The 26,481-nt window shown below is 39.5% G+C and overlaps 1 protein-coding gene across 25 annotated transcripts in view; it reads left to right on the plus strand.

The window, feature by feature from the left end:
* Dnah7b (dynein, axonemal, heavy chain 7B) overlaps nt 1-26,481 on the plus strand; it is a 307,481-nt gene that overhangs the window by 208,587 nt on the left and 72,413 nt on the right. For 22 of the 25 annotated variants that reach the window (XR_373250.4, XM_011238490.3, XM_011238488.3 and 19 more), the window contains 5 exons: nt 2,304-2,494; nt 14,876-15,009; nt 15,898-16,233; nt 23,591-23,717; nt 25,157-25,351. Coding sequence is in view for 21 of the 25 variants with exons in the window: in XM_011238490.3 (XP_011236792.1) it covers nt 2,304-2,494; nt 14,876-15,009; nt 15,898-16,233; nt 23,591-23,717; nt 25,157-25,351 (983 nt within the window). In the remaining 4 variants the exon portion in view is untranslated. Of the gene's footprint in view, nt 1-2,303; nt 2,495-14,875; nt 15,010-15,897; nt 16,234-23,590; nt 23,718-25,156; nt 25,352-26,481 lie in introns of those variants that run through there. The other 3 variants (XR_003954985.1, XR_003954980.1, XM_011238494.3) reach the window with 2 other exon arrangements.

The raw sequence follows: 26,481 nt of genomic DNA on the forward strand, positions 1-26,481 counted from the left end.
TAGTTCTGTTTTTGTTCTTAACCTTTGGCCCATGTTAAAGATAAAGTAAATACAGTACAGCTGGGGGCTCGTATCCAGCGTCAACACCAACCTATAGTTAAGATAGAAGAAGAGAATGATTTCTATTCTCCACATAGAGATATAGACTTCTAAAATTCTAAGATTAGCATTACTTAGTAGAAGAAGAGGGGAATGAAAGGAAATAAAACTTGAGACCTGTGATTCATTTAATTTATGTCAAATAGCCCAAAAAGAAGAAGGAGGAGGAGGAGGAGGAGGAAGAGGAGGAGGAGGAGAAGGAGGAGGAGGAGGAGGAAGAGGAGGAGGAGGAGGAGGAGGAGGAGGAGGAGGAGGAGGAGGAGGAAGAAGAAGAAGAAGAAGAAGAAGAAGAAGAAGAAGAAGAAGAAGAAGAAGAAGAAGAAGAAGAAGTTTGAAAACATAAATAGTTAAAGCTCCTTCTGCTTGAGAAGTTATCTTTCGGTACTGGCCTATTCAGGGTATTTAAAAAGTATTCAGGACTTTAAATTCCTTATTCTTCACATGTAGCCTGGGTGGAGACAGAAAGTTTTGCCAACCTCATCCCCCTGCCTCTGCTTCAATGAGAGCCATGTCTCCCTCTTCTTTTGTTGTATTGAGTTTTAAAATAAGACTCACTTTAAGAAAAAAAATTAAAGAGTCTGTTATTTAAAAAGTTTGACAACTGATGATGTGGAAAGTCTAGGTGTACCTGCATTTACTGTATCAATCAATAAAGTATATATAGTATGATAATTAAACATGGCTGAGATGAAGTTAATCTACACAGATCATTGACACTCTCCATTGAAATCGGAGAGATAGCATCTTATCTAGACCTTCCTGGGTTTTCCTGTCTTAACTGTCAGCATCCCCCTCCCTTGCTTTGTATCAAGCATTTTACAGATAGGCCTATCAGCAGTGAAGTGAGTGTCCTCCTGAAGCTCTGTCTCACAGCTTTTCAGGAAAGTAGTTTGTAATGTGACTTAAAGTGTCTCAAAAAATTGGCTGTGCATTCACTTCTAGGACCGGCATGAACAGAATCAGGAACAGACTTTTAGGAAAAACAATATTCACAGAGTCATCAATAATAGTGGGAAAAGAATAACTTAGTCAGTGGAAAATTAGCATAGTTATTCATTATGGTGTATTAATTTTTTTAACTATAAAAGTAACTGAGAAGAAAGTGAAAATGAGTTCTTAAAAGTTACCTTCTGTGTTTCTGTTGGCCAAGATCCCGGCAGTGGAGGAATGGGTAGGGAGGTAGTTGTAGAAATTCATTCAGCCATGAGTAACCAGGGAAGGGAAGAATATGTCTGCAGGTGTAGTGCAAACATCTACCAGTCCCTCAGTCCTGAGGCCACTCTTTCCAGCTGGGATTATCCTCATTCCTTCAAGTGACACTTACCAGGTACGTGAATTGAGAATTGCCTGTGTCAGAGATTTAAGCCCCATTGTTTAACACTTTAACTTAGCAAATGCACTAGGAGTTTAACACTGTTACGGATCATTTGTCTCTGGTCCTTTCGAGAATGACATCAAAAGAAAATATTCTGAAATGCTAAGTTTTGTTTAGAGTGATACTTATGTCTTAGAATAGAAAAATATCCAAATATAATACTATTAAATCACACCACTGTTTAAAAGATAACAGTAATATGTTTGTTAATTTTAATAACATAGGATAATTGTGTTATAATGTCATGCAAAATAACTAGGACAGAAATTGATATGTGTTTCATCTTAAGCAAGTATAGAGAAATTGATAGAAAATTTAAACTGAGAATTATTCATTAGGTAATTATGTTATATGAAGTTTTGTATCATTTTCAATCAATTTACATATGTCAACCTAAGCTATTTAACAGAGGAGAGAAAGATAAAGAAAATCTGATTAGAGGTAGTTGCCCAATTTCTTCTTATAATTCCCTGTGTTTCCAGATATGAGTTATTTTTGTAATAAAAATTCAGTGAACACTGAAATAGTTCCAAAAAATGTGTTTTCTCAGCCATCATGCCTAGACACAGTGAGTCCCAGGTGGAGACCATCAAGCCAGGCTGTTTGGCTAACAGGTATAGAAGTAGAAGCAAGTGGAGAGGCCATGTAGATCTACTCATGATCCTTCCCACAGCAGGCAATGTTTTTATGACATCATCTCTCTGTACTCATTGAAGATGCAAATAGGTAGCTACTGGAACAGAAACAATCTGGAGAGTTGAAAGAACTGGAGCACTGGATGTTTTAGTTAATATTTTAAGTATGATGGAATATTTTTTTCTGCCTTTAGTGTTGCTAGAAAATGTGGGAGAAGAACTGGACCCAATTCTAGAGCCTCTTTTGTTGAAGCAGACCTTCAAGCAGGGTGGGAGCACATGCATTCGGCTTGGAGACTCCACAATTGAGTATGCTCCCGACTTCCGCTTCTACATCACAACCAAGCTGAGGAACCCGCACTATCTCCCAGAGACGTCAGTGAAGGCCAGTACCTAAGTTTCCTTGTCACATCTCCTGATCTCTGATCATATTTCCCTACTCAGACATAAGAGGACCAGGTCTTCCTAAGACAGCTGAAATTTGATCTCTCTTCTTCCTGAAATTATGTGCTGGGAAGAATGGCCACCAGAATTTAATCTGGACGATCATCCTTGGATGATTTCACAGGTGTCATGTGCCAACATTCTAGCTTTGTAGTAGATGATAATATGCTCCTTATTGGGGTGGACACTTAGGAACAGGACTCCATCCTTTCTCAGAGGAAGGCTGCTGCTGCTTTCTGATTTTGCAGAATTATTTAAAAGAATGATGAATTTTGTTTTCTTTTTTTTAATACCACAAATTCCTTTAAAGGATAAAGTTAACCATGTTATGCAAAAATTAAAATGACTGTAACATTGATCTAAGGCTAGGCTCCTGGAGTTAGGGGCTTTACCATAGTCTATTTTAATTCCCTTATTCTCCTGCCTGGTTGTCACTCAACATTTGAGAGTGAGTATAACATTTATTTACTAGATCATTCTGATCTGTTAAACTACATATAGAAAAAAAATCTGTCCAGTGTGCTTAGATCTTTTTATTGAGAACACTTAACACGGGCACTACCCCTGAATTGCAGATGGCAGATAATGTTGGGACAATCATTCCATCCATGATAGGTGAGCATGATACCTGTTCTAAAGGGCTTCACACTGTGCACACAGCAGTGTGTGCAGAGGGATTGTAATGTGTGGGCCATGAAAAGTAGGCATGGTGGTGGCCACAGTGTGTCCTGGAACCTCAGAGAATACACATGGACTAATGAACACAGCTATGGGGTCTAGATGCTTGTATGTGACAGTCCAGTTTGGTTTTGAAAACATAATGGAAAAGCTGTGGCCACTGTTTTTAATTAGCTAAACATACTGTTATATAAGCACTCAAAAGAAAAACCCAAACAAACAAAAAAGAAAACAAACAAACAAACCAAACCAAACCAAACCCACCTGGTATCTCTCTCCTCATTAGGAAGGAGATTAACACAGTTAAGGGTGTGGATATGAACACTGCTCTATCACAGACGTGGCCATGCTGTTCCATGTCCCTGTGCATCAGTCCCCTCATGTGTAAATGATCATTATAAAAGTTACTATGTCATTGAGTGAAGTAAAAATCTGAAGAAGTGAGTCTCCAAAAAGTGCTCTGGATGGGTCCTAGTGGACTGAGTTTATATGAATGTTAACATTAGCATGACTTTTCAACATAAGGAGTAAAATAATAAAACATAAAGAAATAAAATCCCAAGACTGTGTTAAGAAAAAGATTAATAAGCAGTATGGAAAAACCCCCTTTCTACTTTCCAGGAGAGCACAGGGCAGTCTCACAGAGAGCACAAACAGCCCTTGGTTGGATAATAACTGCCTATGACAGAAGTTGTAAGCTGCAGCAGGGAGGATGCAGAAGTGTGTATGGTTCAGCACTGAAATCCCTAAGATCCCAGAGTGTTTTATTGCTCCATTATTTTTAATTGCTGGAATTGATTAAATGGGGATTAGGAAGCTTGGTGAGGTAGTTACTAACTTTCATTTATGTATTTAAATGTGTCTTCTCGCCCCCACATTTTGGGTCTTTCCTGTATCTTTTGCTTTCAAAAGCACCCAAGGGAGGGTTCCATGCTGCTCACATTCTTTTGGGTCTAAATGAAAATGAAATCTTGCTGCTGTGTCTGTAGGATTTCAAATGCTTTGTGAGTGTGTAGCTACATTTGCAAAAATCTTTGTTTCAAAGATCTGACATCATTAGGCTTGCAATGAGTAGGTTTAAACAAAAGTTATAAACCAGGCATACTGCTAATACTGTTTTTGCATGAAAATGAGTATACCCTGTATAGCTGGCTCCTCATTCAGGATTAATCTATTAATAGGATCAGTTTTGACTTTTTTTCATGATTATTACCTCATCCTAACCTGTGACTGCATCCATAATAAACTGTACAAAGTGGCACGGGATGTAGTAAAAAATATTAAAATCCCAGCCTATGGTTTCTTCCCCACCTTAGACCATTCATGTTCCTGGATGCAAAACACACACACAGCCTTTATATTTTTAATATGCCTTAGGCAGCACAATAACTGGGTGACTAGCTACTCTCCATGCTGTTAGAATCTTGGTTCCTATCAAGAATACCAAATTATCACTTACTACTTAATGGGTTCCATCTGGACTGCTCCAATTGGCCAGCCCACATGGCCACACTTTTTCTGGCTCAGCTTTCCCATGGTAGCACTCCTCCCCCATCCTGAACATTATTCTTTTATTCCATGGCAGCTTCTTCTTTCTCCTCCCTCCTCATGGTCCTCTCTCCTGCAAGCCAGCAAAACCTGACCCCCATCTATATCTCTTCTACCCAGCTATTGCCTGTCGGCATCTTTATTCACCAATCATAATTAACTTGGGGACAGCATCCCAGGGGCTACGTGCAGACTCCAGGCCTTGGGGCCAGCACTTAGCCCCCAGTGTCTATTACAATAGACAGTAAAAGAAAAAAACCTTAATAACTGGAGGCTGAGCACCGAGAAGATGGGGTAAGAGAACAATGGGGTGCTATTAATACAAAGCAGGCAACAGGTTTGGGTGGGAGAAGTGAGTCATCTTTCTAAGGGGTACCAGAGGAAGCTGATTTGCACTTGATACCTGCCCTAGTTATCCACACAAAAACAAAAGGGCAGGTCCCTACAGAGGGAATAGTCTCTTGCCAGCAAAAGCAGGGGAATGTGATGTCCCCTGCACAGCAGCCAAATCTCAAACACTGCTGAAAAGACAAAGATGAAATAAGGTTCACAGCATCAGTCACAGCACTACATACTTGCATTTGGAAGAAGAGGAAACCTGTGTGCCTGGGAAGTGGCAAGTTTACAAGCCAGGCAGAACCACCAAAGGTTCTATAGATTAAAAAGAATAACGTTGACCCTCATCCATAGGGGAAAGAGTGGTGGCTCATGCTGTGACCTAGTGGTCACCTAAATTGTACCTAATATAAGACTGAGCTCAACAGGACTGTATGTCAGACCTTCAGTTTCTGTATTGGGACTTGGCATGGTTGGAGCGGACAAGGCAAGCAGAATGCAGCAACTGATTCTCTTCCCTTTCTTTCCTTCCCCCTCCTCCCCTCCTGCTTCTCACCCTTTCTCCCTTTTCTTTCCTCCTTCTACTCTTCCTCTTCCTCCTTGCCTTGCTTTTCTTCCTTTTCTCTTTTATTCTTATGGTTGAAAAAAATACCGTTACATATATACATGACATTTTCTTGATCTATCCTCTGTGTTTGGATACCTATACTTGTTCCACATTTTCCTATTCTGCACAGTGCTGTATGAAGCATCAATGTACACAGTTCTCTGTAATCAGCTGACCAGGAGTCCTTTGAGTAAATAAATACCCAGGAGTGGTATAGCCAGGTCATATGGAAGTTCTTTTTATAGTTGTTTTCTTTGCTTTTGTTTTTTTTTTTTTAGGAAATCTCCATACTGGTTTCTTTGGGGATAGTTTAGATCCCCACCATCATCTGAACTCTCTTTCTCTGTATTTTTGGCTGCACGGATTGTTTGTTATAATACTTGCCATTTGACTGGAGTAATATGGAATCTCAATATAATTTTGATTTTCTTCTCTGATGGCTTAGAGAGCTTAAGCTTTTTTTTCATGTTTTATGGCCATTTGTATTTCACTTTGGGTAACTTCTGTTCAGCTCATTTACCCGGTTACCTGATTGTATGGTTTGGTTACTTGTTGCTTTGTTTGTTTGTTTGTTTGTTTGCTTTGGAATGGGGCAGAAGTCAGAAGAAATATTCTAGCTTTTAATCCTCTATCAGATATATAATTGGCAAAGGTTTTCTCCCCTTCTATAGGTCATCTCTTCATTCAATCAGCTGTTTCAATTGATGAAGAAGAATTTTGAATTTTATAAAGCTACATGCATTACTTATTGGTCTTATTTCCTGGGGTCTTATTGATAAAGTTGTTGCCTCTGACTAAAACCTTATGTCTTTCTCCTTCTTTTCCTCTGATGATATCAGAGTTTTGACTCTGACCATAAAGTCTTTGATCCATTTAATGTTTTTGTGCAGGGTGAAAGATAGTATCTAGTTCATGCTTCTCCAAGTGGGCACCCAGTTTTTTGAGTAACACATGTCATAGAGACACTGTTTTCAACAATGTTTATTTTTGTTTTGTTTTGTTTTGTGGTTGAAAATTTATTGGTTTTAGCTGCTGGGGGTGGGGCTGGAGTGCACTGGGGAGGTATCTGTGAGGAGGTAAATCTGCAGTGTAGAAAATGGAGAGTTGGTATGGCATATCCCAGGGCTCAAGGTGTGCAGTAGAGCAAGCACTGAGCTCACAGTGTCAGTGGAGTAAAAAACACAAACAGAAGTAGAGGAGCTGGGTCTTCAGAGTCTTCTGGGGTTGCAGACCCTAAGGCATGTGGGCAACTGTTGCAGGATAGTCCATCACACTGAGATTGTATTATTTACTGGAAAATCCTGCTTTAGCTGTGGTGTGGCTCAGCCTTAGGGCACACCTTTTAATCCAAGAGCTTTCTGCTTGAATATTGTAGACAGAATTAAATAAAGTCAACCACAGGTCAAGAAGCAGAGCGGACAAACAGTTGACTGCAAGTGAACATAAGATTATTAAGAAAAAACCTTAGAGAGTAAGAGGGAGTCAGGAGGATGCACAGAAAGACATGCAGGAAGTAAAAGGGAGGAACATTTAGTTTGATGGAATCTTTGTGAGACTGCATAAGAGAGGGGGTTCATTCTGGGATGTTGGCTAAGGAGAAAGCTCACCTGGGTGCTTTCTTTGCCTCTCGGAGTTAGTAGGGTTTTACCCCAACATCTGGCTCTGGAGTCTTCATTGGTAAAATTGAACAATTGAGATTTTATTTTAAAATAACAAGCAGCACACTGGCAAATATACAAAAACCAATAACTGAGAATTTCAAAGGAAATGAAGCTCAAGTCGGTATTTATTGGCTTCTAGATTATTTGGTGGCCAGAACTAGACAGCTGCTGTTTTATTGTCAGGTATACTGGTGGGTATAGAAGGGCAGGAAGAGAGCAGGCTGCACAGGACTGAGGTAACACTGAGATGGGAAACAGATAGTATTTTCAAAAAGTGTAATTGTGACAAGTAGAGATCATTCTAAAGCTGCAGGGACTATGAATAGTTTTCCAGAGAACATTAAATTAACTCATTTATTGGGAAGTACCAGAAAGGAATGATTTTAAAGATATGTCCTATGTGTGGGCATGCACAACTACACCAGCCTCTCCACTAATTAAGTACTTGGATAGAGTGGATATCAGTAGATAGCCCTTGATGGGCACTATAAACAGGTAAATTTCCTAATGTTTCTTCTTGCAGGATAGTGGCTCATTAACACAAAAATACTTCATTCATAGTATACGAGAGCAGTGCTCTCTCTTAAGATTGTTTCATATAACATCTCTAATGAACCTTAAAAAGAGATTCAGTCCAGTTTGTAGTAAGGGTGGTTTCCAACCTCATTCTAATTGATTTCACTGTTAAAGGATCATCAGTAATTGGACCAGTTGGAATTGGGAATAAATAAATTGTTATAAGTATTTGATTTTGACTGTCACAAGCTTTAATGAGTTTTTTTTCCTTTTTATTTATTTATTTTTTTAATTCTTTTTTATTGTATTATTAGGTATTTTCCTCATTTACATTTTCAATGCTATCCCAAAGGTCCCCCATACCCACCCACCCCCAATCCCCTACCCACCCACTCCCCCTTTTTGGCCCTGGCGTTCCCCTGTACTGGGGCATATAAAGTTTGCAAGTCCAATGGGCCTCTCTTTGCAGTGATGGCCGACTAGGCCATCTTTTGATACATATGCAGCTAAAGACAAGAGCTCCCGGGTACTGGTTAGTTCATGTTGTTGTTCCACCTATAGGGTTGCAGTTCCCTTTAGCTCCTTGGGTAATTTCTCTAGCTCCTCCATTGGGGGCCGTGTGACCCATCCAATAGCTGACTGTGATCATCCACTTCTGTGTTTGCTAGGCCCCAGCATAGTCTCACAGGAGAGAGCTATATGTGGGTCCTTTCAGCAAAATCTTGCTAGTGTAAGCAATGGTGTCAGCATTTGGAAGCTGATTATGGGATGGAGCCCTGCATATGGCAATCACTAGATGGTCCATCCTTTCGTCACAGCTCCAAATTTTGTCTTTGTAACTCCTTCCATGGGTGTTTTGTTCCCATTTCTAAGAAAGGGTAAAGTGTACACACTTTGGTCTTCGTTCTTCTTGAATTTCATGCATTTGACAAGTTGTATCTTATATCTTGGGTATCCTAAGTTTCTGGGCTAATATCCACTTATCAGTGAGTACATATTGTACGAGTTCCTTTGTGATTGGGTTACTTCACTAAGGATGATACCCTCCAGGTCCATCCATTTGCCTAGGAATTTCATAAATTCATTTTTTTAAATAGCTGAGTAGTATTCCATTGTGTAAATGTACCACAATTTCTGTATCCATTCCTCTGTTGAGGGGCATCTGGGTTCTTTCCTTCTTCTGGCTATTATAAACAAGGCTGCTATGAACATAGTGGAGCATGTGTCCTTCTTACCGGTTGGGACATCTTCTGGATATATGCCCAGGAGAGGTATTGCGGGATCCTCCGGTAGTACTATGTCCAATTTTCTGAGGAACTGCCAGACTGATTTCCAAAGTGGTTGTACAAACTTGCAATCCCACCAACAATGGATGAGTGTTCCCCTTTCTCCACATCCTCACCAGCATCTGCTGTCACCTGAGTTTTTGATCTTAGCCATTCTGACTGGAGTGAAGTGGAATCTCAGTGTTGTTTTGATTTGCATTTCTCTGATGATTAAGGATGTTGAACATTTTTTCAGGTGCTTCTCTGCCATTCGGTATTCCTCAGGTGAGAATTCTTTGTTCTGAGCCCCATTTTTTAATGGGGTTATTTGATTTTCTGGAGTCCACCTTCTTGAGTGCTTTATATATATTGGATATTAGTCCCCTATCCGATTTGGGATAGGTAAAGATCCTTCCCCAATCTGTTGGTGGCCTTTTTGTCTTATTGACGGTGTCTTTTGCCTTGCAGAAGCTTTGCAATTTTATGAGGTCCCATTTATCGATTCTTGATCTTACAGCACAAGCCATTGCTGTTCTATTCAGGAATTTTTCCCCTGTGCCCATATCTTCAAGGCTTTTCCCTGCTTTCTCCTCTATGTTTCAGTGTCTCTGGTTTTATGTGGAGTTTCTTTTTTTTTTTTTTTTTTTTTTTTTTTTTTGGTTTTTCGAGACAGGGTTTCTCTGTATAGCTCTGGCTGTCCTGGACCTCACTTTGTAGACCAGGCTGGCCTCGAACTCAGAAATCCGCCTGCCTCTGCCTCCCGAGTGCTGGGATTAAAGGCGTGCGCCACCACGCCCGGCTTATGTGGAGTTTCTTAATCCACTTAGATTTGACCTTAGTACAAGGAGATAGAGATGGATCAGTTCACATTTTTCTACATGATAATGGCCAGTTGTTGCAGCACCATTTGTTGAAATTGCTGTCTTTTTTCCACTGGATGGTTTTAGCTCCCTGGTCAAAGATCAAGTGACCATAGGTGTGTGGATTCATCTCTGGGACTTCAAGTCTGTTCCATTGGTCTACTTGTCTGTCACTATACCAGTACCATGCAGTTTTGATCACAATTGCTCTGTAGTACAGTTTTAGGTCAGGCATGGTGATTCCATCAGAGGTTCTTTTATCCTTGAGAAGAGTTTTTGCTATCCTCGTTTTTTTTGTTATTCCAGATGAATCTGCCGATTTCCCTTTCTAATTCGTTGAAGAATTGAGTTGGAATTTTGATGGGGATTGCATTGAATCTGTAGATTGCTTTTGGCAAGATAGCCATTTTTACAATGTTGATCCTGCCAATCCATGAGAATGGGAGACCTTTCCATCTTCTGAGATCTTCTTTAATTTCTTTCTTTAGAGACTTGAAGTTCTTATCATACAGATCTTTCACTTCCTTAGTTAGAGTCACGCCAAGGTATTTTATATTATTTGTGACTATTGAGAAGGGTGTTGTTTCCCTAATTTCTTTCTCAGCCTGTTTATCTTTTGTGTACAGAAAGGCCATTGACTTCTTTGAGTTAATTTTATATCCAGCTACTTCATTGAAGCTGTTTATCAGGCTTAGGAGTTCTCTGATGGAATTTTTAGGGTCACTTATATATACTATCATATCATCTGCAAAAAGTGATATTTTGACTTCTTCCTTTCCAATTTGTATACCCATGATCTCCTTTTGTTGTCTAATTGCTCTGGCTAGGACTTCAAGTACAATGTTGAATAGGTAGGGCGAGAGTGGACAGCCTTGTCTAGTCCCTGATTTTAGTGGGATTGTTTCCAGCTTCTCACCATTTACTTTGGTGTTGGCTATTGGTTTGCTGTAGATTGCTTTTTATCATGTTTAGGTATGGGCCTTGAATTCCTGATCTTTCTAAGACTTTTATCATAAGTGGGTGTTGGATTTTGTCAAATGCTTTCTCAGCATCTAACGAGATGATCATGTGGTTTTTGTCTTTGAGTTTGTTTATATAGTGGATTACATTGATGGATTTCCGTATATTGAACCATCCCTGCATCACTGGGATGAAACCTACTTGGTCAGGATGGACGATTGTTTTGATGTGTTCTTGGATTCGGTTAGCAAGAAATTTATTGAGGATTTTTGCATCGATATTCTTAAGGGAAATTGGTCTCAAGTTCTCTATCTTTGTTGGGTCTTTATGTGGTTTAGGTATCAGAGTAATTGTGTCTTCATAGAATGAGTTGAGTAGAGTACTTTCTACTTCTATTTTGTAGAATAGTTTGTGAAGAACTGGAATTAGGTCTTCTTTGAAGGTCTGATAGAACTCTGCACTAAACCCATCTGGTCCTGGGCTTTTTTTTGGCTGGGAGACTATTAATGACTACTTCTATTTCTTTAGGGGATATAGGACTGTTGAGATCATTAACCTGATCTTGATTTAGCTTTGGTACCTGGTATCTGTCTAGAAACTTGTCCATTTCATCCAGGTTTTCCAGTTTTGTTGAGTATAGCCTTTTGTAGAAGGATCTGATGGTGTTTTGGATTTCTTCATTATCTGTTGCTATGTCTCCCTTTTCTTTTCTGATTTTCTCAATTATTATGCTTTCCCTGTGCCCTCTAGTGAGTCTGGCTAAGGGTTTATCTATCTTGTTGATTTTCTCAAAGTACCAGCTCCTTGATTGGTTGATTCTTTGAATAGTTCTTCTTGTTTCCACTTGGTTGATTTCACCCCTGAGTTTGATTATTTCCTGCCTTCTACTCCTCTTGGGTGAATTTGCTTCCTTTTCTTCTAGACCTTTCAAGTGTGTTGTCAAGCTGCTAAGATGTGCCCTCTCTAGTTTCTTTTTGGAGGCACTCAGAGCTATGAGTTTTCCTCTTAGGAATGCTTTCATTGTGTCCCATAGGTTTGGGTATGTTGTGGCTTCATTTTCATTAAACTCCAAAAAGTCCTTAATTTCTTTCTTTATTCCTTCCTTGACCAAGGTATCATTGAGAAGAGTGTTGTTCAGTTTCCACGTGAATGTTGGCTTTCTATTATTTATTTTGTTATTGAAGATCATTCTTAGTCCATGGTGATCTGATAGGATGCATGGGAAATTTTCAATATTTTTGTATCTGTTGAGGCTTGTTTTGTGACCAATTATGTGGTCAATTTTAGAGAAGGTACCATGAGGTGCTGAGAAGAAGGTATATCCTTTTGTTTTAGGATAAAATGTTCTGTAGATATCTGTTAAGTCCATTTGTTTCATCACTTCTGTTAGTTTCACTGTGTCCCTGTTTAGTTTCTGTTTCCACGATCTGTCCATTGAAGAAAGTGGTGTGTTGAAGTCTCCCACTATTATTGTGTGAGGTGCAATGTGTGCTTTGAGCTTTACTAAAGTTTCTTTAATGAATATGGCTGCACTTGTATTTGGAGCATAGATATTCAGAATTGATAGTTCCTCTTGGAGGATTTTACCTTTGATGAGAATGAAGTGCCCCTCCTTGTCTTTTTTGATGACTTTGGGTTGGAAGTCAATTTTATTAGATATTGGAATGGCTACTCCAGCTTGTTTCTTCAGACCATTTGCTTGGAAAATTGTTTTCTAGCCTTTACTCTGAGGTAGTGTCTGTCTATTTCTCTGAGATGAGTTTCCTGTAAGCAGCAAAATGTTGGGTCTTGTTTGTGTAGCCAGTTTGTTAGTCTATTTCTTTTTATTGGGGAGTTGAGACCATTGATATTAAGAGATATTAAGGAGAAGTAATTGTTGCTTCCTGTTATTTTTGTTGTTAAAGTTGGCATTCTGTTCTTGTTGCTGTCTTCTTTTAGTTTTGTTGAGGGATTATCTTCTTGTTTTTTCTAGGGCGTGGTTCCCGTCCTTGTATTGTTTTTTTTCTGTTATTATCCTTTGAAGGGCTGGATTCGTGGAGAGATAATAGGTGAATTTGGTTTTGTCATGGAATACTTTGGTTTCTCCATCTATAATAATTGAGAGTTTGGCTGGGTATAGTAGCCTGGGCTAGCATTTGTGTTCTCTTAGTGTCTGTATAACATCTCCAGGCTCTTCTGGCTTTCATAGTCTCTGGTGAAAAATCTGGTGTAATTCTGATAGGCTTGCCTTTATATGTTACTTGACCTTTTTCCCTTACTGCTTTTAGTATTCTATCTTTATTTAGTGCATTTGTTGTTCTGATTATTATGTGTGGGGAGGAATTTCTTTTCTGGTCCAGTCTATTTGGAGTTCTGTAGGCTTCTTGTATGTTCATAGGCATCTCTTTCTTTAGGTTTGGGAAGCTTTCTTCTATAATTTTATTAAAGATATTTGCCGGTCCTTTGAGTTGAAAATCTTCAAGCTCATCTACTATTAATTGTAGGTTTGGTCTTCTCATTGTGTCCTGGATTTCCTGGATGTTTTGAGTTAGGATCTTTTTTATTTTCCATTTTCTTTGTTGTGCCGATGTTCTCTATGGAATCTTCTGCACCTGAGATTCTCTCTTCCATCTCTTGTATTCTGTTGCTGATGCTCGCATCTATGGTTCCAGATTTCTTTCCTAGGGTTTCTATCTCCAGCGTTGCCTCACTTTGGGTTTTCTTTATTGTGTCTACTTCCCTTTTTAGGTCTAGTATGGTTTTTTTCATTTCCATCACCTGTTTGGATGTGTTTTCCTGTTTTTCTATAAGGACTTCTACCTGTTTGGTTTTTTTTTCCTGTTTTTCTTTAAGGACTTGTAACTCTTTAGCAGTGTTCTCCTGTGTTTCTTTAAGTGAGTTATTAAATTCCTTCTTTATGTCCTCTACCATCATCATGAGATATGCTTTTAAATCCAGGTCTACCTTTTCAGGTGTTTTAGGGTGCCCTGGACTGGGCAAAGTGGGCGTTCTGGGTTCTGATGATGGTTAGTGGTCCTGGTTTCTGTTAGTAGGATTCTTACGTTTACCTTTCGCCATCTGGCAATCTCTGGAGTTAGTTGTTATAGTTGTCTTTGTTTAGAGATTGTTCCTCTGGTGATTTTGTTACCCTCTATCAGCAGACGTGGGAGACTAGCTCTCTCCTCTGAGTTTCAGTGGTCAGAGCAGTCTCTGCAGGCAAGCTCTCCTCTTTCAGGGAAGGTGCACAGTTATCTGGTGTTTGGACCTCCTCCTGGCTGAAGATGAAGGCCCAAAACAGGATCTTTCCCAGAAGCTGTATTGCTTTTGCCAGGAAGGTGGCCGGTTGTTTGGAGCTGAAGATGGCGCCGCCTCAGAAGCTCTGTGGCTCTCGCCTGTCCCAGACACTGCTGGCCTCTGTATTCCACACCTTCACCCGTGCAGCCTGCCCTCCGTGGAGTCCCGGAACCAAGGTGGCTCCCGCTGGAGCCTGAGGCAGAAACCTCTCGGGCTGGGCGGACCCCTGTGCTCTCATCAGGAAGGTGGCCGGTTGTCTGGAGCTGAAGATGGCGCCGCCTCAGAAGCTTTGTGGCTCTCGCCTGACCCAGAAATGGCTGACCTCTGTATTCCACACCCTCACCCGTGCAGCCTCGCTTTCATGAGTTTTTAATCCAACAATCAGGCTTGCCTATATCATTGATGACTATCATTAACAGTCAGGCTTGTCTGCATCATTGCTGGCTATCATTAACAGTCAGGCTTACCTGTAGTATTGCTCTCATCTTTGTGAATTCTATTTTCATTGATAAGACTTCCACAATATGTGTTCAATGAATGGAATCTTGAATCACACACAGAGAAGGTTTCTTAGTGGAAAAAACAATGCATTTTCAAAATATATTCTTTTACTTATAGGTCACATTGTTAAACTTCATGATAACTCCTGAGGGAATGCAGGATCAACTTTTGGGAATCGTAGTGGCAAGGGAAAGGCCAGACCTCGAAGAAGAAAAGCAATCCTTGATAGTACAAGGAGCTGACAACAAAAGGTTTGAACTGCAGAATGAAGATTTCTTTTGTGGTTATAGTAAAGCATATTTAGCATCTATTTAGTTAAATTGTGAGTGTGTGTGTTATGTGTTTATATCTCAAATGGAAATTTGGTTGAAAATTAAATTTTTGTATTGATTTACATGTGTGTGTGTGTGTGTGTGTGTGTGTGTGTGTGTGTAGAGGCCAGAAAAGCATGAGGATGGCAGAGGAACCACTGGAAATGGAGTTGCAGACAGTTGTGAACTGCCTGGTATGGGTGCTGGGATTCGAACCCAAGTCCTGGAAGAGCAATGTACTCTTAACTGCTGAGCTATCTCTCCAGTTCCTCCCCCAAATGGAAAAGTTTTTAATGCAGGGCCTATAGAGCCTCTGCATTAACTCAGAAAACTACATTGCTGAGTCTTTTTCTCAGACTCGGCAAGAACATGGAAGCTTGCCACAGACATGGGCATGGGTCTTCCGTTCTTCCACAAAGGTGCTGCATGGAAGTGTCTTGGTTCACTGTGCGACGAAAGTGACTTGTTTTCTTTGGGGCATAATATCTATGTAGCATTAAATTCTCTAAATCGTAAAAATTCTGGAAGTAAATGGAGTGGTAACTTGAGTTCCGTCTGAGCCAAGGTACTGTTTGGCACAGGAGACTGGCTTGCTCCATTTCTCGGGGTGTCACACGAGTGATCATTAAAGGGAGCTGAGCAGGAAGTCCATGTCTCAGTGACATTTCACAAGATAAGAAATTAATCTCACAGCATTCATTTTTCAGATAATTGTCATGGCATGACATATTTCTTTAGGTTACAAGGTCTTTGTTTCTTAGAAAAGATTGCATATTTCAAGTGATTTTTAAACCATTTCTTTTCTGAGAAAGCTGTACTTCATTCTAGGCAGTTAAAGGAAATAGAAGACAAGATTTTAGAAGTTCTCTCACTATCAGAAGGCAATATATTAGAAGATGAGACTGCGATTAAAATATTATCTTCCTCCAAGTCTTTGGCTAATGAGATTTCTCAGAAGCAGGAAGTGGCTGAGGAGACAGAGAAAAAGATTGACAATACCCGCATGGGCTATCGGATCATCGCTATTCATTCTTCCATCCTGTTCTTCTCCATCGCTGATCTAGCCAACATCGAGCCCATGTACCAGTATTCTCTGACCTGGTTTATTAACCTGTTCATTCTGTCCATTGAAAATTCAGAGAAATCAGACATCTTATCAAAAAGGTATGTAAAGGGAACGCTAATCTTACACTAGGGAAAATGACCGTTTTGATTATGATTTCGGAATGGCATGAATGTCACAGCCATGAACCTTAAGGGAGCTTGATTCATCATTTTCCCAGAAATAGAACAGAAGTGTGTAGCTTTAGCTGGGAAATAATGGTTTACAGAGCTGTAGGTGAAGAGACTCTAGCCAGCTCAAACATGGCAGACGTGGCTCTGGCAGGCCTTGCCCTTCTCTCCCATCCCCTCTCTGCCTTGCTAAAATCCCTTAGATTACATTCCTAAAGCTAGCCACCAGAGGTCGATTCCCTTACTTGGCCACTTCCTCTTCCTGAGGCTGACTATCAAGGTCCAGCTGTCAAAATATTGAAGTCCAGCAATCAAAAGCCCACTTTAGCTCACCTAATTAAATGCCCAATTAAAATTAGACCAAACACTGGGTTTTCCCCGTTATCTTTATAAATCAACATTTTCCTATGTGCTGCTTCTGTATCCTCTTTGTCTGGAGGCAGTCCTTTGCCCTCCCCATCTCTTGTAGGACAAATAGCCCTTCCCCCTCTCTTTTATTTTCCCTTTCCCCCTCTCTTCTATTGCTTCTGTTTGTCCCTTATTCCTTGCTAATTGTCTCTCTGGGGCAAATCTCCTTTGTGCTGACAACTTGTTCTTGGGATATCCTGAACCAACACTGAACCTTTCAGTAGGACTGTCTTATAATTCTAGAAGAAGGAAGCAGTTAGCTTTGTTTCCCATTTGCAGAATCTCTTATTGACTGCAGGGATGGAGAGAAAATTTTGTCCTCCAATGATAAGCAGAAACTCTCTCAGTCAACTCTGAAACTATAGTTTTACATTTGGGTTTACCACATTGGAACTCTGCCAGATACCAGGGCAAAACCAAAAAATCTGATATTGATTATTTTTTGATAATCACACAACTTATTTTTATGATTATCTATAGAAAACATATTATTTACTATTGAATAGTATATAAAAAGCAAAAGCATTAAGTGATGTTATTTCTCAGCCACGAGTGAAATGAGTCAATTCAAGCCAGATTATGTTATATTAAAAGCAGGTTTATTGGGAAGCTGCTCTCTGGTGGTGAGTTCCCTGGCCCCAAGGACCAAGGCCCAGGAAGCCGGGAAGGGGGAGTGGGTAGGAGAGGGAGAAAGAGAGAAAGGGGCACTTGTGCAGAGAAAGAAGAGGAAAGGAAGAGCAAGAAAACAAAATGTCTGGATTATAAAGAAGATTTTCTGGGGGAAGGACAGCTCAGCCCATGGGCTGGAAAGTTCAAGGTTGGAGGCAAGTTATGCCAGGTAGTGACTGAGGGATGCAGGGAGAACCTGGAGGCCAGATCTGTTTAGATATGTAAAATAGGCACTTCAGTTGCTTGTCATGGGGTCAGAAACCAAGCACTAAGATCTTGTTTAAGCTTAAGCCAACTAGAGGATAGAATTCATTTGACTTGTTAGTGAGAGAAATTTTCAGTTTGGCCTTTGTTTCTAATTTTTAGTGTTTGTTTCTAGTCCTTGAAGTTTTCAAGTTAGTGAGGATTACCGAAGAAAAACAAAATTGTAGGTGATCTCTTAAATAAAACATCCATGTTTCCAGTTAATTAGGCACACACATTGTTTTCTGCAGTGGATTTGAAGTTCTGGGACAGGATCTTTATTTATTATTGACCACCGTTGGGTGTGCATGTGTGAATGCATGTGTGTGTCCTGCACACTAGCCTGTAAGGGCATGTCACAGCACACACATCGGGATTAAGGGAAAACCTCAGGAGCTGGTTCTTGTTCAAGGCCAGGACTCGCTGGTGTTCAGGACTGTGTACTCCAGGGTAGCTGATCTGGGGTAGCAGAGGGCTTTCCCTGTCTCAGCCTCCCGTTTTATAATCATTCACCACCACACCCAGCTCTCTGTGGCCTCTAGGGATTTGAACTCAGGTCCTCAGGCTTGTGTGGCAAGGGTATTTTACCTGCTGAGTCATCTCTCTGTCTCACCATGTTTTTTTTCGTACAGTTCTTAATCTCAACCTTGTTCATCACAGAGGCCAAATGGACAGTGGCTACACAGAGCAGAGGCAGATAGAGCTCTGTGAATTTGAGGATAGCCTGGTCTACACAGCATAGTTTCAGGACAGCCAGGGTACACAGTGAAAAAAAAAAAAAGAAAGAAAAAAGATAAGAGAGGGGAATGGAAAGGGAAAGGGGGAAAGGGGGAAAAGGGAAAAAAAGGAAAAAGGGAAAAAGGGAAAAAACGGGTGAAAAAGGAAAAAAAGGGGGAAAAAGGAGGTGAAAAAGGAAAAAAAGGGGAAAAGGGGGAAAAAGGGAAAAAGGGGAAAAGTGAAAAAAGGGAAAAAGGGAAAAAGGGAAAGGGAAAAAGAAAAAGGGAAAGGAAAAAGGAAAAGGGAAGGGAAAAAAGGGATAGGGAAGGGAAAAGGAAAAGGGAAGGGAAAAAAGGGATAGAGAAGGGAAAAAGGGAAAGGGAAGGGGAAAGGGAAGGGGAAAGGGAAAGGGAAAGGGAAAGGGAAGGGGAAAGGAAAGGGGAAAGGGAAAGGAAAAGGGGAAAGGGAAGGGGGAAAAGGGGAAAAAGGGAAAAAGGGAAAAGGGGGAAAAGGGGAAAAGAAGGGAAAAAAGGAAAAAAGAAGGGAAAAATGGGAAAAAGAAGGAAAAAAGAAGGGAAAATGGGAAAAAGAAGGGAAAAAGAAGGGAAAAGAAGGGAAAAAGAAGGGGAAAAGGGAAAAGGGGAAAGGAAAAAGAAAGGGAAAGGGAAGGGAAAGAAAAGAGAAGAGAAGAGAAGAGAAGAGAAGAGAAGAGAAGAGAAGAGAAGAGAAGAGAAGAGAAGAGAAAAAACAAACTAAGCCAAACAAAACATACCAAAAATCCCAATAGCCACCACAATGTTATCTTCTATGCAGATTTAAAATCTAGCTGTTCTCTGGAGACTATGAGAAGAGAATTGCTCTGACCACCCCTGTAGTACAGGTTTTTTGGTTCAGGATTGAAAAGTTACAATGACTCCATTCTTCAAATGGATTTTTTTTTGTACCAAATTAGACTCATCCAAGCTGTTTTGTTTATTTTGTTTTGTTTTTCAAACCAGTAACAAAGCCCTTGAAATTAAACAAAAGCAAATCCCTTTTACCTTAATATACGATTTGGATAAAAAATGTAGAAAACAAACTCAGCTTTTTAATTGTAGTTAAAATCCTTTGTCTGTAAGCACTGAAAACCATACGTGTGACTACTGTAAATGTGAACTACAAAAACACTAATAGAGAAGATGAAATTAAAAATTTCCTTGAAGATAGCATTGTTCTAACAGAAATGTGCAGAAATAAGTTTTTACAAGGAAGCATGCCTGTATAGCTAGCACCCAGGTCCAGAAGGACAGCATCATCAGCCAGTGCCCTTTGCAGCCCCTCCCTCCAGCAAGGCAGCCACTGTCCACCTTGCAGCTCCAGGAGCAGATTTGCCTATTTTAGAGGCTTGTCTAAATAGACCCAGTGAATGTGTTCTCTGGGGCTGGCATTTTGTACTCAACCCCTTATCCATGGAACTCATGAGGATCATTGTGTGTAGTGCAGCTTTTATTTTTAAATGTGCACTTATTGTTAGGGAAGACTAATTAAAATCTAAATCTTCTCCTAACCCAGGCATCCTCTCCAGAAAGGCATTAGAGGGAGAAAGCAATTTGAAAACTGAATAAGCATTAAACCAGAGTGTGGTCTGCATCAAAGGCAATTTGCAGGGAGATTGCAAGGAACATAGTGGTCTCACCCCTTATAGTAAGCAAGCATAGAGTCACGAGTAGTTCATTCTCGCTCTGCCTGCTAATGGAGGGGACCATCTGTGTTAGCAAATTAAGCTTAGTAAGAGGAAACACAAACTTTTCACACTTCCATAGGAGGAGATGACTTTGAACCATAAAGCAAGGAGCCTGGTGAAGTCAGGGTAACTGTTCTTCTACAGGCACTGGGTTTATGCTTCAAAGCAATGGCTTCCAGGACATTGGCAGACATTTGAGATATTCCTGGGTCTTAAAGCAGGTCCTGACTTTGTTTTGAAGTGATTTATTTTTTTAGAATATACATTTCTAAATATTATATATTCTAAGTAATATAGATTTCTCTATAATATACATTCATTAGGTAACAACACTTGCCTTGCAATCCTGGCATGAGTTCCATCCCTAGACTCATGGTGAAAGGAGAAGCGACTCCTTAAAGTCATCCTCTGTCCTCCACAGGTGCACTGTGGCATGTGTGCACCCACACCTAACACACACACACACATCAATAAATAAGAGTTTAAAAGCATCAGAGAGTAGAAAATACTTAGAAAATTTTAAGTTCCTTAATTTGAGGTTCTAAGAAAAGAGAGGTAAGGAGTGGACTATCCCTTTATTTTCAACAGGAGAAAGAAGCCCTTCCACTTACTTTTTAAACGTTTGTTTGGCCTGACATGGAACCTAAAACAATTGTTCCTTTCTGCTGTTGGGAATATGGGCTTCCAGTCTAGGGCCACAGTGGATGTGTGTTGCCTATGAGCATCTCCATGCATGGCTATTGGTGCCAATACACACACACTTGTGGTGGATTGAATGGGATGCAACTGATGGGGCAAGCATTCCTGTGTATGCTCTTGTTATACCAAGACAGTTCTAGACAGCCCTTTTCTTCATTCCCTCCTCCCCCAGCAGAATAAGAGTTCCAATTGAAAAGCTAACTGCTGACCAAAGATTAAAGAGAGAACAAATTCTCATAGAAATGATTTGTGATCTCCCAGTTATTGATAAACATGGTATCAGTAGGAGTTTAGCAGCTATTAGACTCAGCTATCCTCCAAAGTACAGGAAGCACGGGACTGTTCACACAAGCCTGCCTACTAAAGATGGCTATTACTCTAGTATTCCTTCTTGTTCCTCTTACTCAAGTATACAGATGGACTTCATACTTGCCTTTTGATAGATAGCTGTGCTTCATTTAAGTGTGACACCAAGAATAATATATCATGAACATTGTGGCAGACACTGTGAAATTGCCATAATAAAGTGTTATTTATTGAAGTTGATGAAGTAGTGTTTATGTAGGGAAATACTAAACTAACTGTAGTAAAATCCAGAAACAAACAAAAGCAGGAAATGCAGAAAAAAAGATCTAAGTAGTGTATTATTTTATTAAAGGGGTCAAACTGCAACTTTTTAAAAATAAAGTGTGCATATGTAAATGTATACACATGTGCAAGCATATGTGTACACAGAGTATTTTTGTGTCCCTGTTATTTCCATCAATATTCTTTGTGGATATAATTTGGTAAGACTTGTAAGTATTATAAATACTGTTAAAAATAAATACAAATATCTGCACTGTTAACTGTCTTCCTCATTTAAGTCCCTTTTCTGTAAGTTTATTTAAATATAAAACTCCACTAGAGAAACCTGCATTATCTCATATCATTATACCACTTACCAACATTTGTAGCTGCTTATATTACAAATGCTAATTATGCCCCCCCCCCAAGAAAAAAACTGTTTACACAAGAAGGTCTACATGTAACTTCTGGAACCTGCTCCCAGTTGGCTCTGATCAGTAAATAAAAATGCCAACAGCCAATAGCTGGGGAGCAGAGACAGGATCTTAGGATTTCCTGGGCTTGGGACCAGGAGGAAATCCACCATGTGGGAAGGGTGTGGAGGAGAGGAGAGATGCAGTGTCCGAGAAGAATGCAGAACAGATAGGCATAGCCGCCATGTGAAGGATCCGGAGAGCCTGGCCCAGAGGCCTGCTCAATTGGGCTCAGAGCAGCCAAGATAGAACATAGAAATAGTAAGTAATAACTCGGGATTAACCCCGTGGAGGTTTGGCAATGGCCCAGCTATTGAGCTGTTTAAGGCCTGTAAAGTGAAGGCTGTGAGTCTGTCTTTCAATTGAGAACGGAAAGCACTGGGGTGAGTAATGAACCATGTCCCCGGGATTTATTAATTTTTTTCTATAAACACTGAATAATTTTGAGTCTTTTACTCCCACTGAAGTATATCATTAAAATATAGTATTTTAATCTTTATCACTAGTGACAGTGATTTGAGCTTGGAAGGATAAGGATAGGGAAAGCTGGGGGGTGGGATGGGTGGGTATTTGGAAGGACAGCAGAGGGACAGGAATGGCAGCACAGCCAATGGCTGCCTAAGACCCTTTCCCCTCCCAGCTACAACCTGCATTTTCTAGAATTTCACTAGAAACCCTGTTTACAAAGACGTGTGCTAAACTATGTGTATACCAGCAGCGGTGCCTGGATTTACCTTGTCAGATTATCTCGTTCATGGCGTGTTTTGAGCCACCTCAAGGATCTCTCATAGTAAGAGAAAGAGAAAGAGACAAAAACAACAACAAATATTTTTAGTAATTGTGCTGGCTAGTCTTAGGTCAATTTGACACACAAACTGAGCTCTCTGAAATGAGAGAACCTCAATTGAGAAAAAGCCTTCATTAGATCTGGCTGTAAGGCATTTTCTTAATTAGTTATTGGGAGGGATAGAATGCTTATTTTAAATCTAAACCTCAGCTCTATTTCAAGGACTTCTGTCTCACTACATTGTTTCTCAGGTAAAAATAAGATGTGTCCTTTTGCTGTCATTCTCTGATAACAGTGCTGGTGTGGGAGAAAATAGTTAAGGAAATAAACAAGAGGAAAAATGAAAAGCAAAACAAAACACCAATTACAATGAGTCCATTATATTATATTATTATTATATTATTGTCCATTATATTAAAATGAATGAAGTATCGTATTGACATTGGGAATTATTGTGGATATAGCTCACATGCATTACCACAGTTATTCATCTGTCCTTGTTTTCTCTCTGTGAAATGTAGTTTCATAAAGAGAAATGTAGTTTAATCAAATCTACTAGTTTTTTTTTCCACTCCGATAGATTCATGCTCAGTGTAGCATAGCACTAGGCTTTGCCATTAATTTAATACAAGCTATTAGTTTTATTCATTTAATATAGTATAAAATATTTGTAAGTATTTACTTTGTAAAGAGGTCAAATTTTGCCCACTAATGCAATACTTCATAGTTAAAAACTTTGTAATTTTTGTAATGGATTGGTTTTCTGTAAATGAAAATTATAAAGAAAAACATCAGTCAACAGGAAAACACAATTCTATTCAAACACTTCTACCTTGTCTAGCTCTCAAACTGGCAACTCAAGGAGTAAAGATCTTTGATTGTTTGGGTGAGAACTGAAAGAAATAGTTTGAATGCAGGTCTAGCAGTCTGTGGGGCAATCTTAGCATTCCCTTCTATTAATCCAGTTTGTGTTTGTCTATCTCTCCCTGTGATGGCCCTTAGGCTTCAGATTCTCAGAGATCACTTCACCTACTCACTCTATGTCAACATCTGCCGCTCGCTCTTCGAAAAGGACAAGTTGCTGTTTTCATTTTGTCTCACTGTGAATCTGCTGATACATGAGAACGCGGTCAGTAAGGGTTCAGTCTGTAGGAATACAGATGCTGTAGCTACTGGGAGAGGATCTGGGGTATATACCAAGATACTATACCAGTGTCAAAGATTCTCCGTGTCTAGATAACTCAACTCAAAATTTAACTAGAATAGGATCACAGCTCTAGGCCCAGTTGTATTACCAGTTAGAGGAGGAGGTAATAGTAAGTCATTTTCTAATCTTTCCGGCAGATTAGAATATCATGTCTCTCCCTGGTCAGAGGTAGAAATAGGATTCTTATAATCAGGAGGAGTAGCTTTCCCAGAGTATGCCCCAGCAAAGCACCAAAACCTCCACAATTTTATGGGGTAAAATTGGAGGTGGGATCTGAAGCTTGCCATGTGTGTGGAGCCCCTGTTCAGTATCCTCCTAGCCTAATGATGCTTGTCTAGATCAGTAACACTATCATGATGTCATGGATTTATTTACTATTCCACATGGGAACATATACATATACTTATTAAAACCAGACAATGAAATTAATTAAGGCAATGCCAGACAAGACAGAATTTCAGAGAAGTTAATATAAATTAAGAAGACTTTGTTACTTAAACTTTTGTATATTTTAGTTTAAAAGTCTGTTTCTAGAGCCTTGTGTGGTGGCACCTATAATCCCTGCACTTAGGAAGCTAGGGCAAGAGGATTATGAGCCTGAGCAGAGCTCAGTCTGAACAGTGAGTTTGAGGATAAACTCAATACAATGCCCCATTCTTAAAACAAACAAACAAACAAACAAATAATAATAAAACAAAAATACTCATTTTGTTTCTATTAAAATTTATATGACCATGCATCTAACTTTACTAAATAATTTATTATCATCTTTGAGAACTTTGCAAATTACTGAGGTCTAACCATTTGGATTTAACTATCTTACTCAAATGTAAGCTAGCAAGTAATTCTTTTTATCTAAAAGATAGGAAGCACTTACAAATGAAAGAGAAGCATCATAGTCTTCTTATACATCTCTGTATTTAAGACTTGTAAAATCTCATATGTTAATATCTTCATGGAATTAGGAAAAATACTTCTTGTATTTCATGCAAACACTTCATAGCAACTCATTATATTTTATAAAGAATAAATGAAAGCATGGTGGATTGTTGATTTTCTACCTTTCTATGACTTTTCAGAGCCAATATTTGGGACTGAAAACATCCATGTTGAGGAACATATATTATTCAAGTAGAATATATTCAGGCCTCATGTTTAAGCTATTAATTCAAAAGTAGCTATTCATGGACCTTAAAAATAAATTTGCCATGTTTGGTAGTTGGATTTTTTCCAACTAAGTAGAAGGTCATATCAGCTGAGTACTTTCATAAGAATCTGAAAGGACTGCTACTCTTCTACAATGGCTGTAACTAACTAGGAACACTTTCTGTATGACTCCCTATGATGTTTGTTTACCACAGATTAACAAAACAGAGTGGAGATTTCTACTCACTGGTGGCATTGGGCTGGATAATCCTTATACCAACCCTTGCACATGGCTTCCTCAAAAGTCCTGGGATGAGATTTGCCGACTAGATGACTTACCTGCCTTTAAGACCATTCGCAGGGAATTTATGCGCTTAAAGGATGGATGGAAAAAAGTATATGATAGTATGGTATGTCTTCACCCTTTTCCTTATTTCAAAGATTTTCAGTGGAGAAGATGTTAAATATGTATAATGTTACCTTTGTATAAAAGCAAGATTCCATAAATGAATGAAAAAAAAAAGAAGTGAAAAAAAAAGTTGTGGCTGCTCCTAGGTGTGGGGGAGGAGAAAGTTTATTATAGATGTGGTGGTTTGAATATGCTTGGCCAAGGGAGTGGTACTTGTTGAAGGAAGTCTATCATTATGGCGGTGGGCTTTGAGACCCTTTTCCAAGTTCCCTGAAAGTCAGACTTTGGATGAAGATGTAGAACTCTCGGCTCCTCCAGCCCCACATCTGTCTGAGAGCTGCCATGCTTCCTGCTATGATGATGATGGACCAAAGCTCTGAAACTGTAAACCAGCCCCAAATAAATGTTGGCTTTTATAAGAATTTCCTTGGTCATAGTGTTTCATCACAGCAATAACTAACAGTAACATTTTAGTACCCAAACAAAGACAGAAGTTGGTACCAGGGACTGGGGTATTGCTGTGATAGGCCTGACTATATTTTTGTTTGGGGGAATGTGGATTTGGGGCCTTGGGATTTGGAAAGCAGTGGAATGCTTTAAGTAGTGTTTAATAGACCATCCTAATAGAAATTTGGAAGACATTGGTACTGAGGGCAATTTGAACTGTAGGATCCTGGCTCTAGAGGTTTCAAAAAAAAAAAAAGTAATTTTGGTATGTTGCCTGGAGATCATTCTTATGATTTGGTGAAGAATGTGGATGCTTTTTGGCCTTTTCTGAAGAGTTTGCCCAAGGCTAAGGCAAAGAGATTCATATTAATTGCATTGACAAAGGAAGTCTCAGAAAACCCAGCATAGACTTCATCCTCTAGTTTACTCTCATGAAGAGCATTTTGATTAAGCTTAATCACGTTTAGAAAGGAAAAATACAAAATGTATGGTTCAAGTAATAAAGGGATGCCAAGAAGTACAATGTAGCTAAATCCTGTGTTAGAGGAGATTAATGGAGTGGTGACTTTGGGGCAATAAGCTAAGCTTATTGCTTATACATTTGTCATTGAACAAGGAAAAGTTATTTGGTTATTGTTTTTCTATCATTTGGACTTTTAATCTGGAGTGACCTACAAATCAGAA

The sequence above is a fragment of the Mus musculus genome, chromosome 1, assembly GCF_000001635.26.
Source record: "Mus musculus strain C57BL/6J chromosome 1, GRCm38.p6 C57BL/6J".
Lineage (NCBI taxonomy): Eukaryota > Metazoa > Chordata > Mammalia > Rodentia > Muridae > Mus > Mus musculus.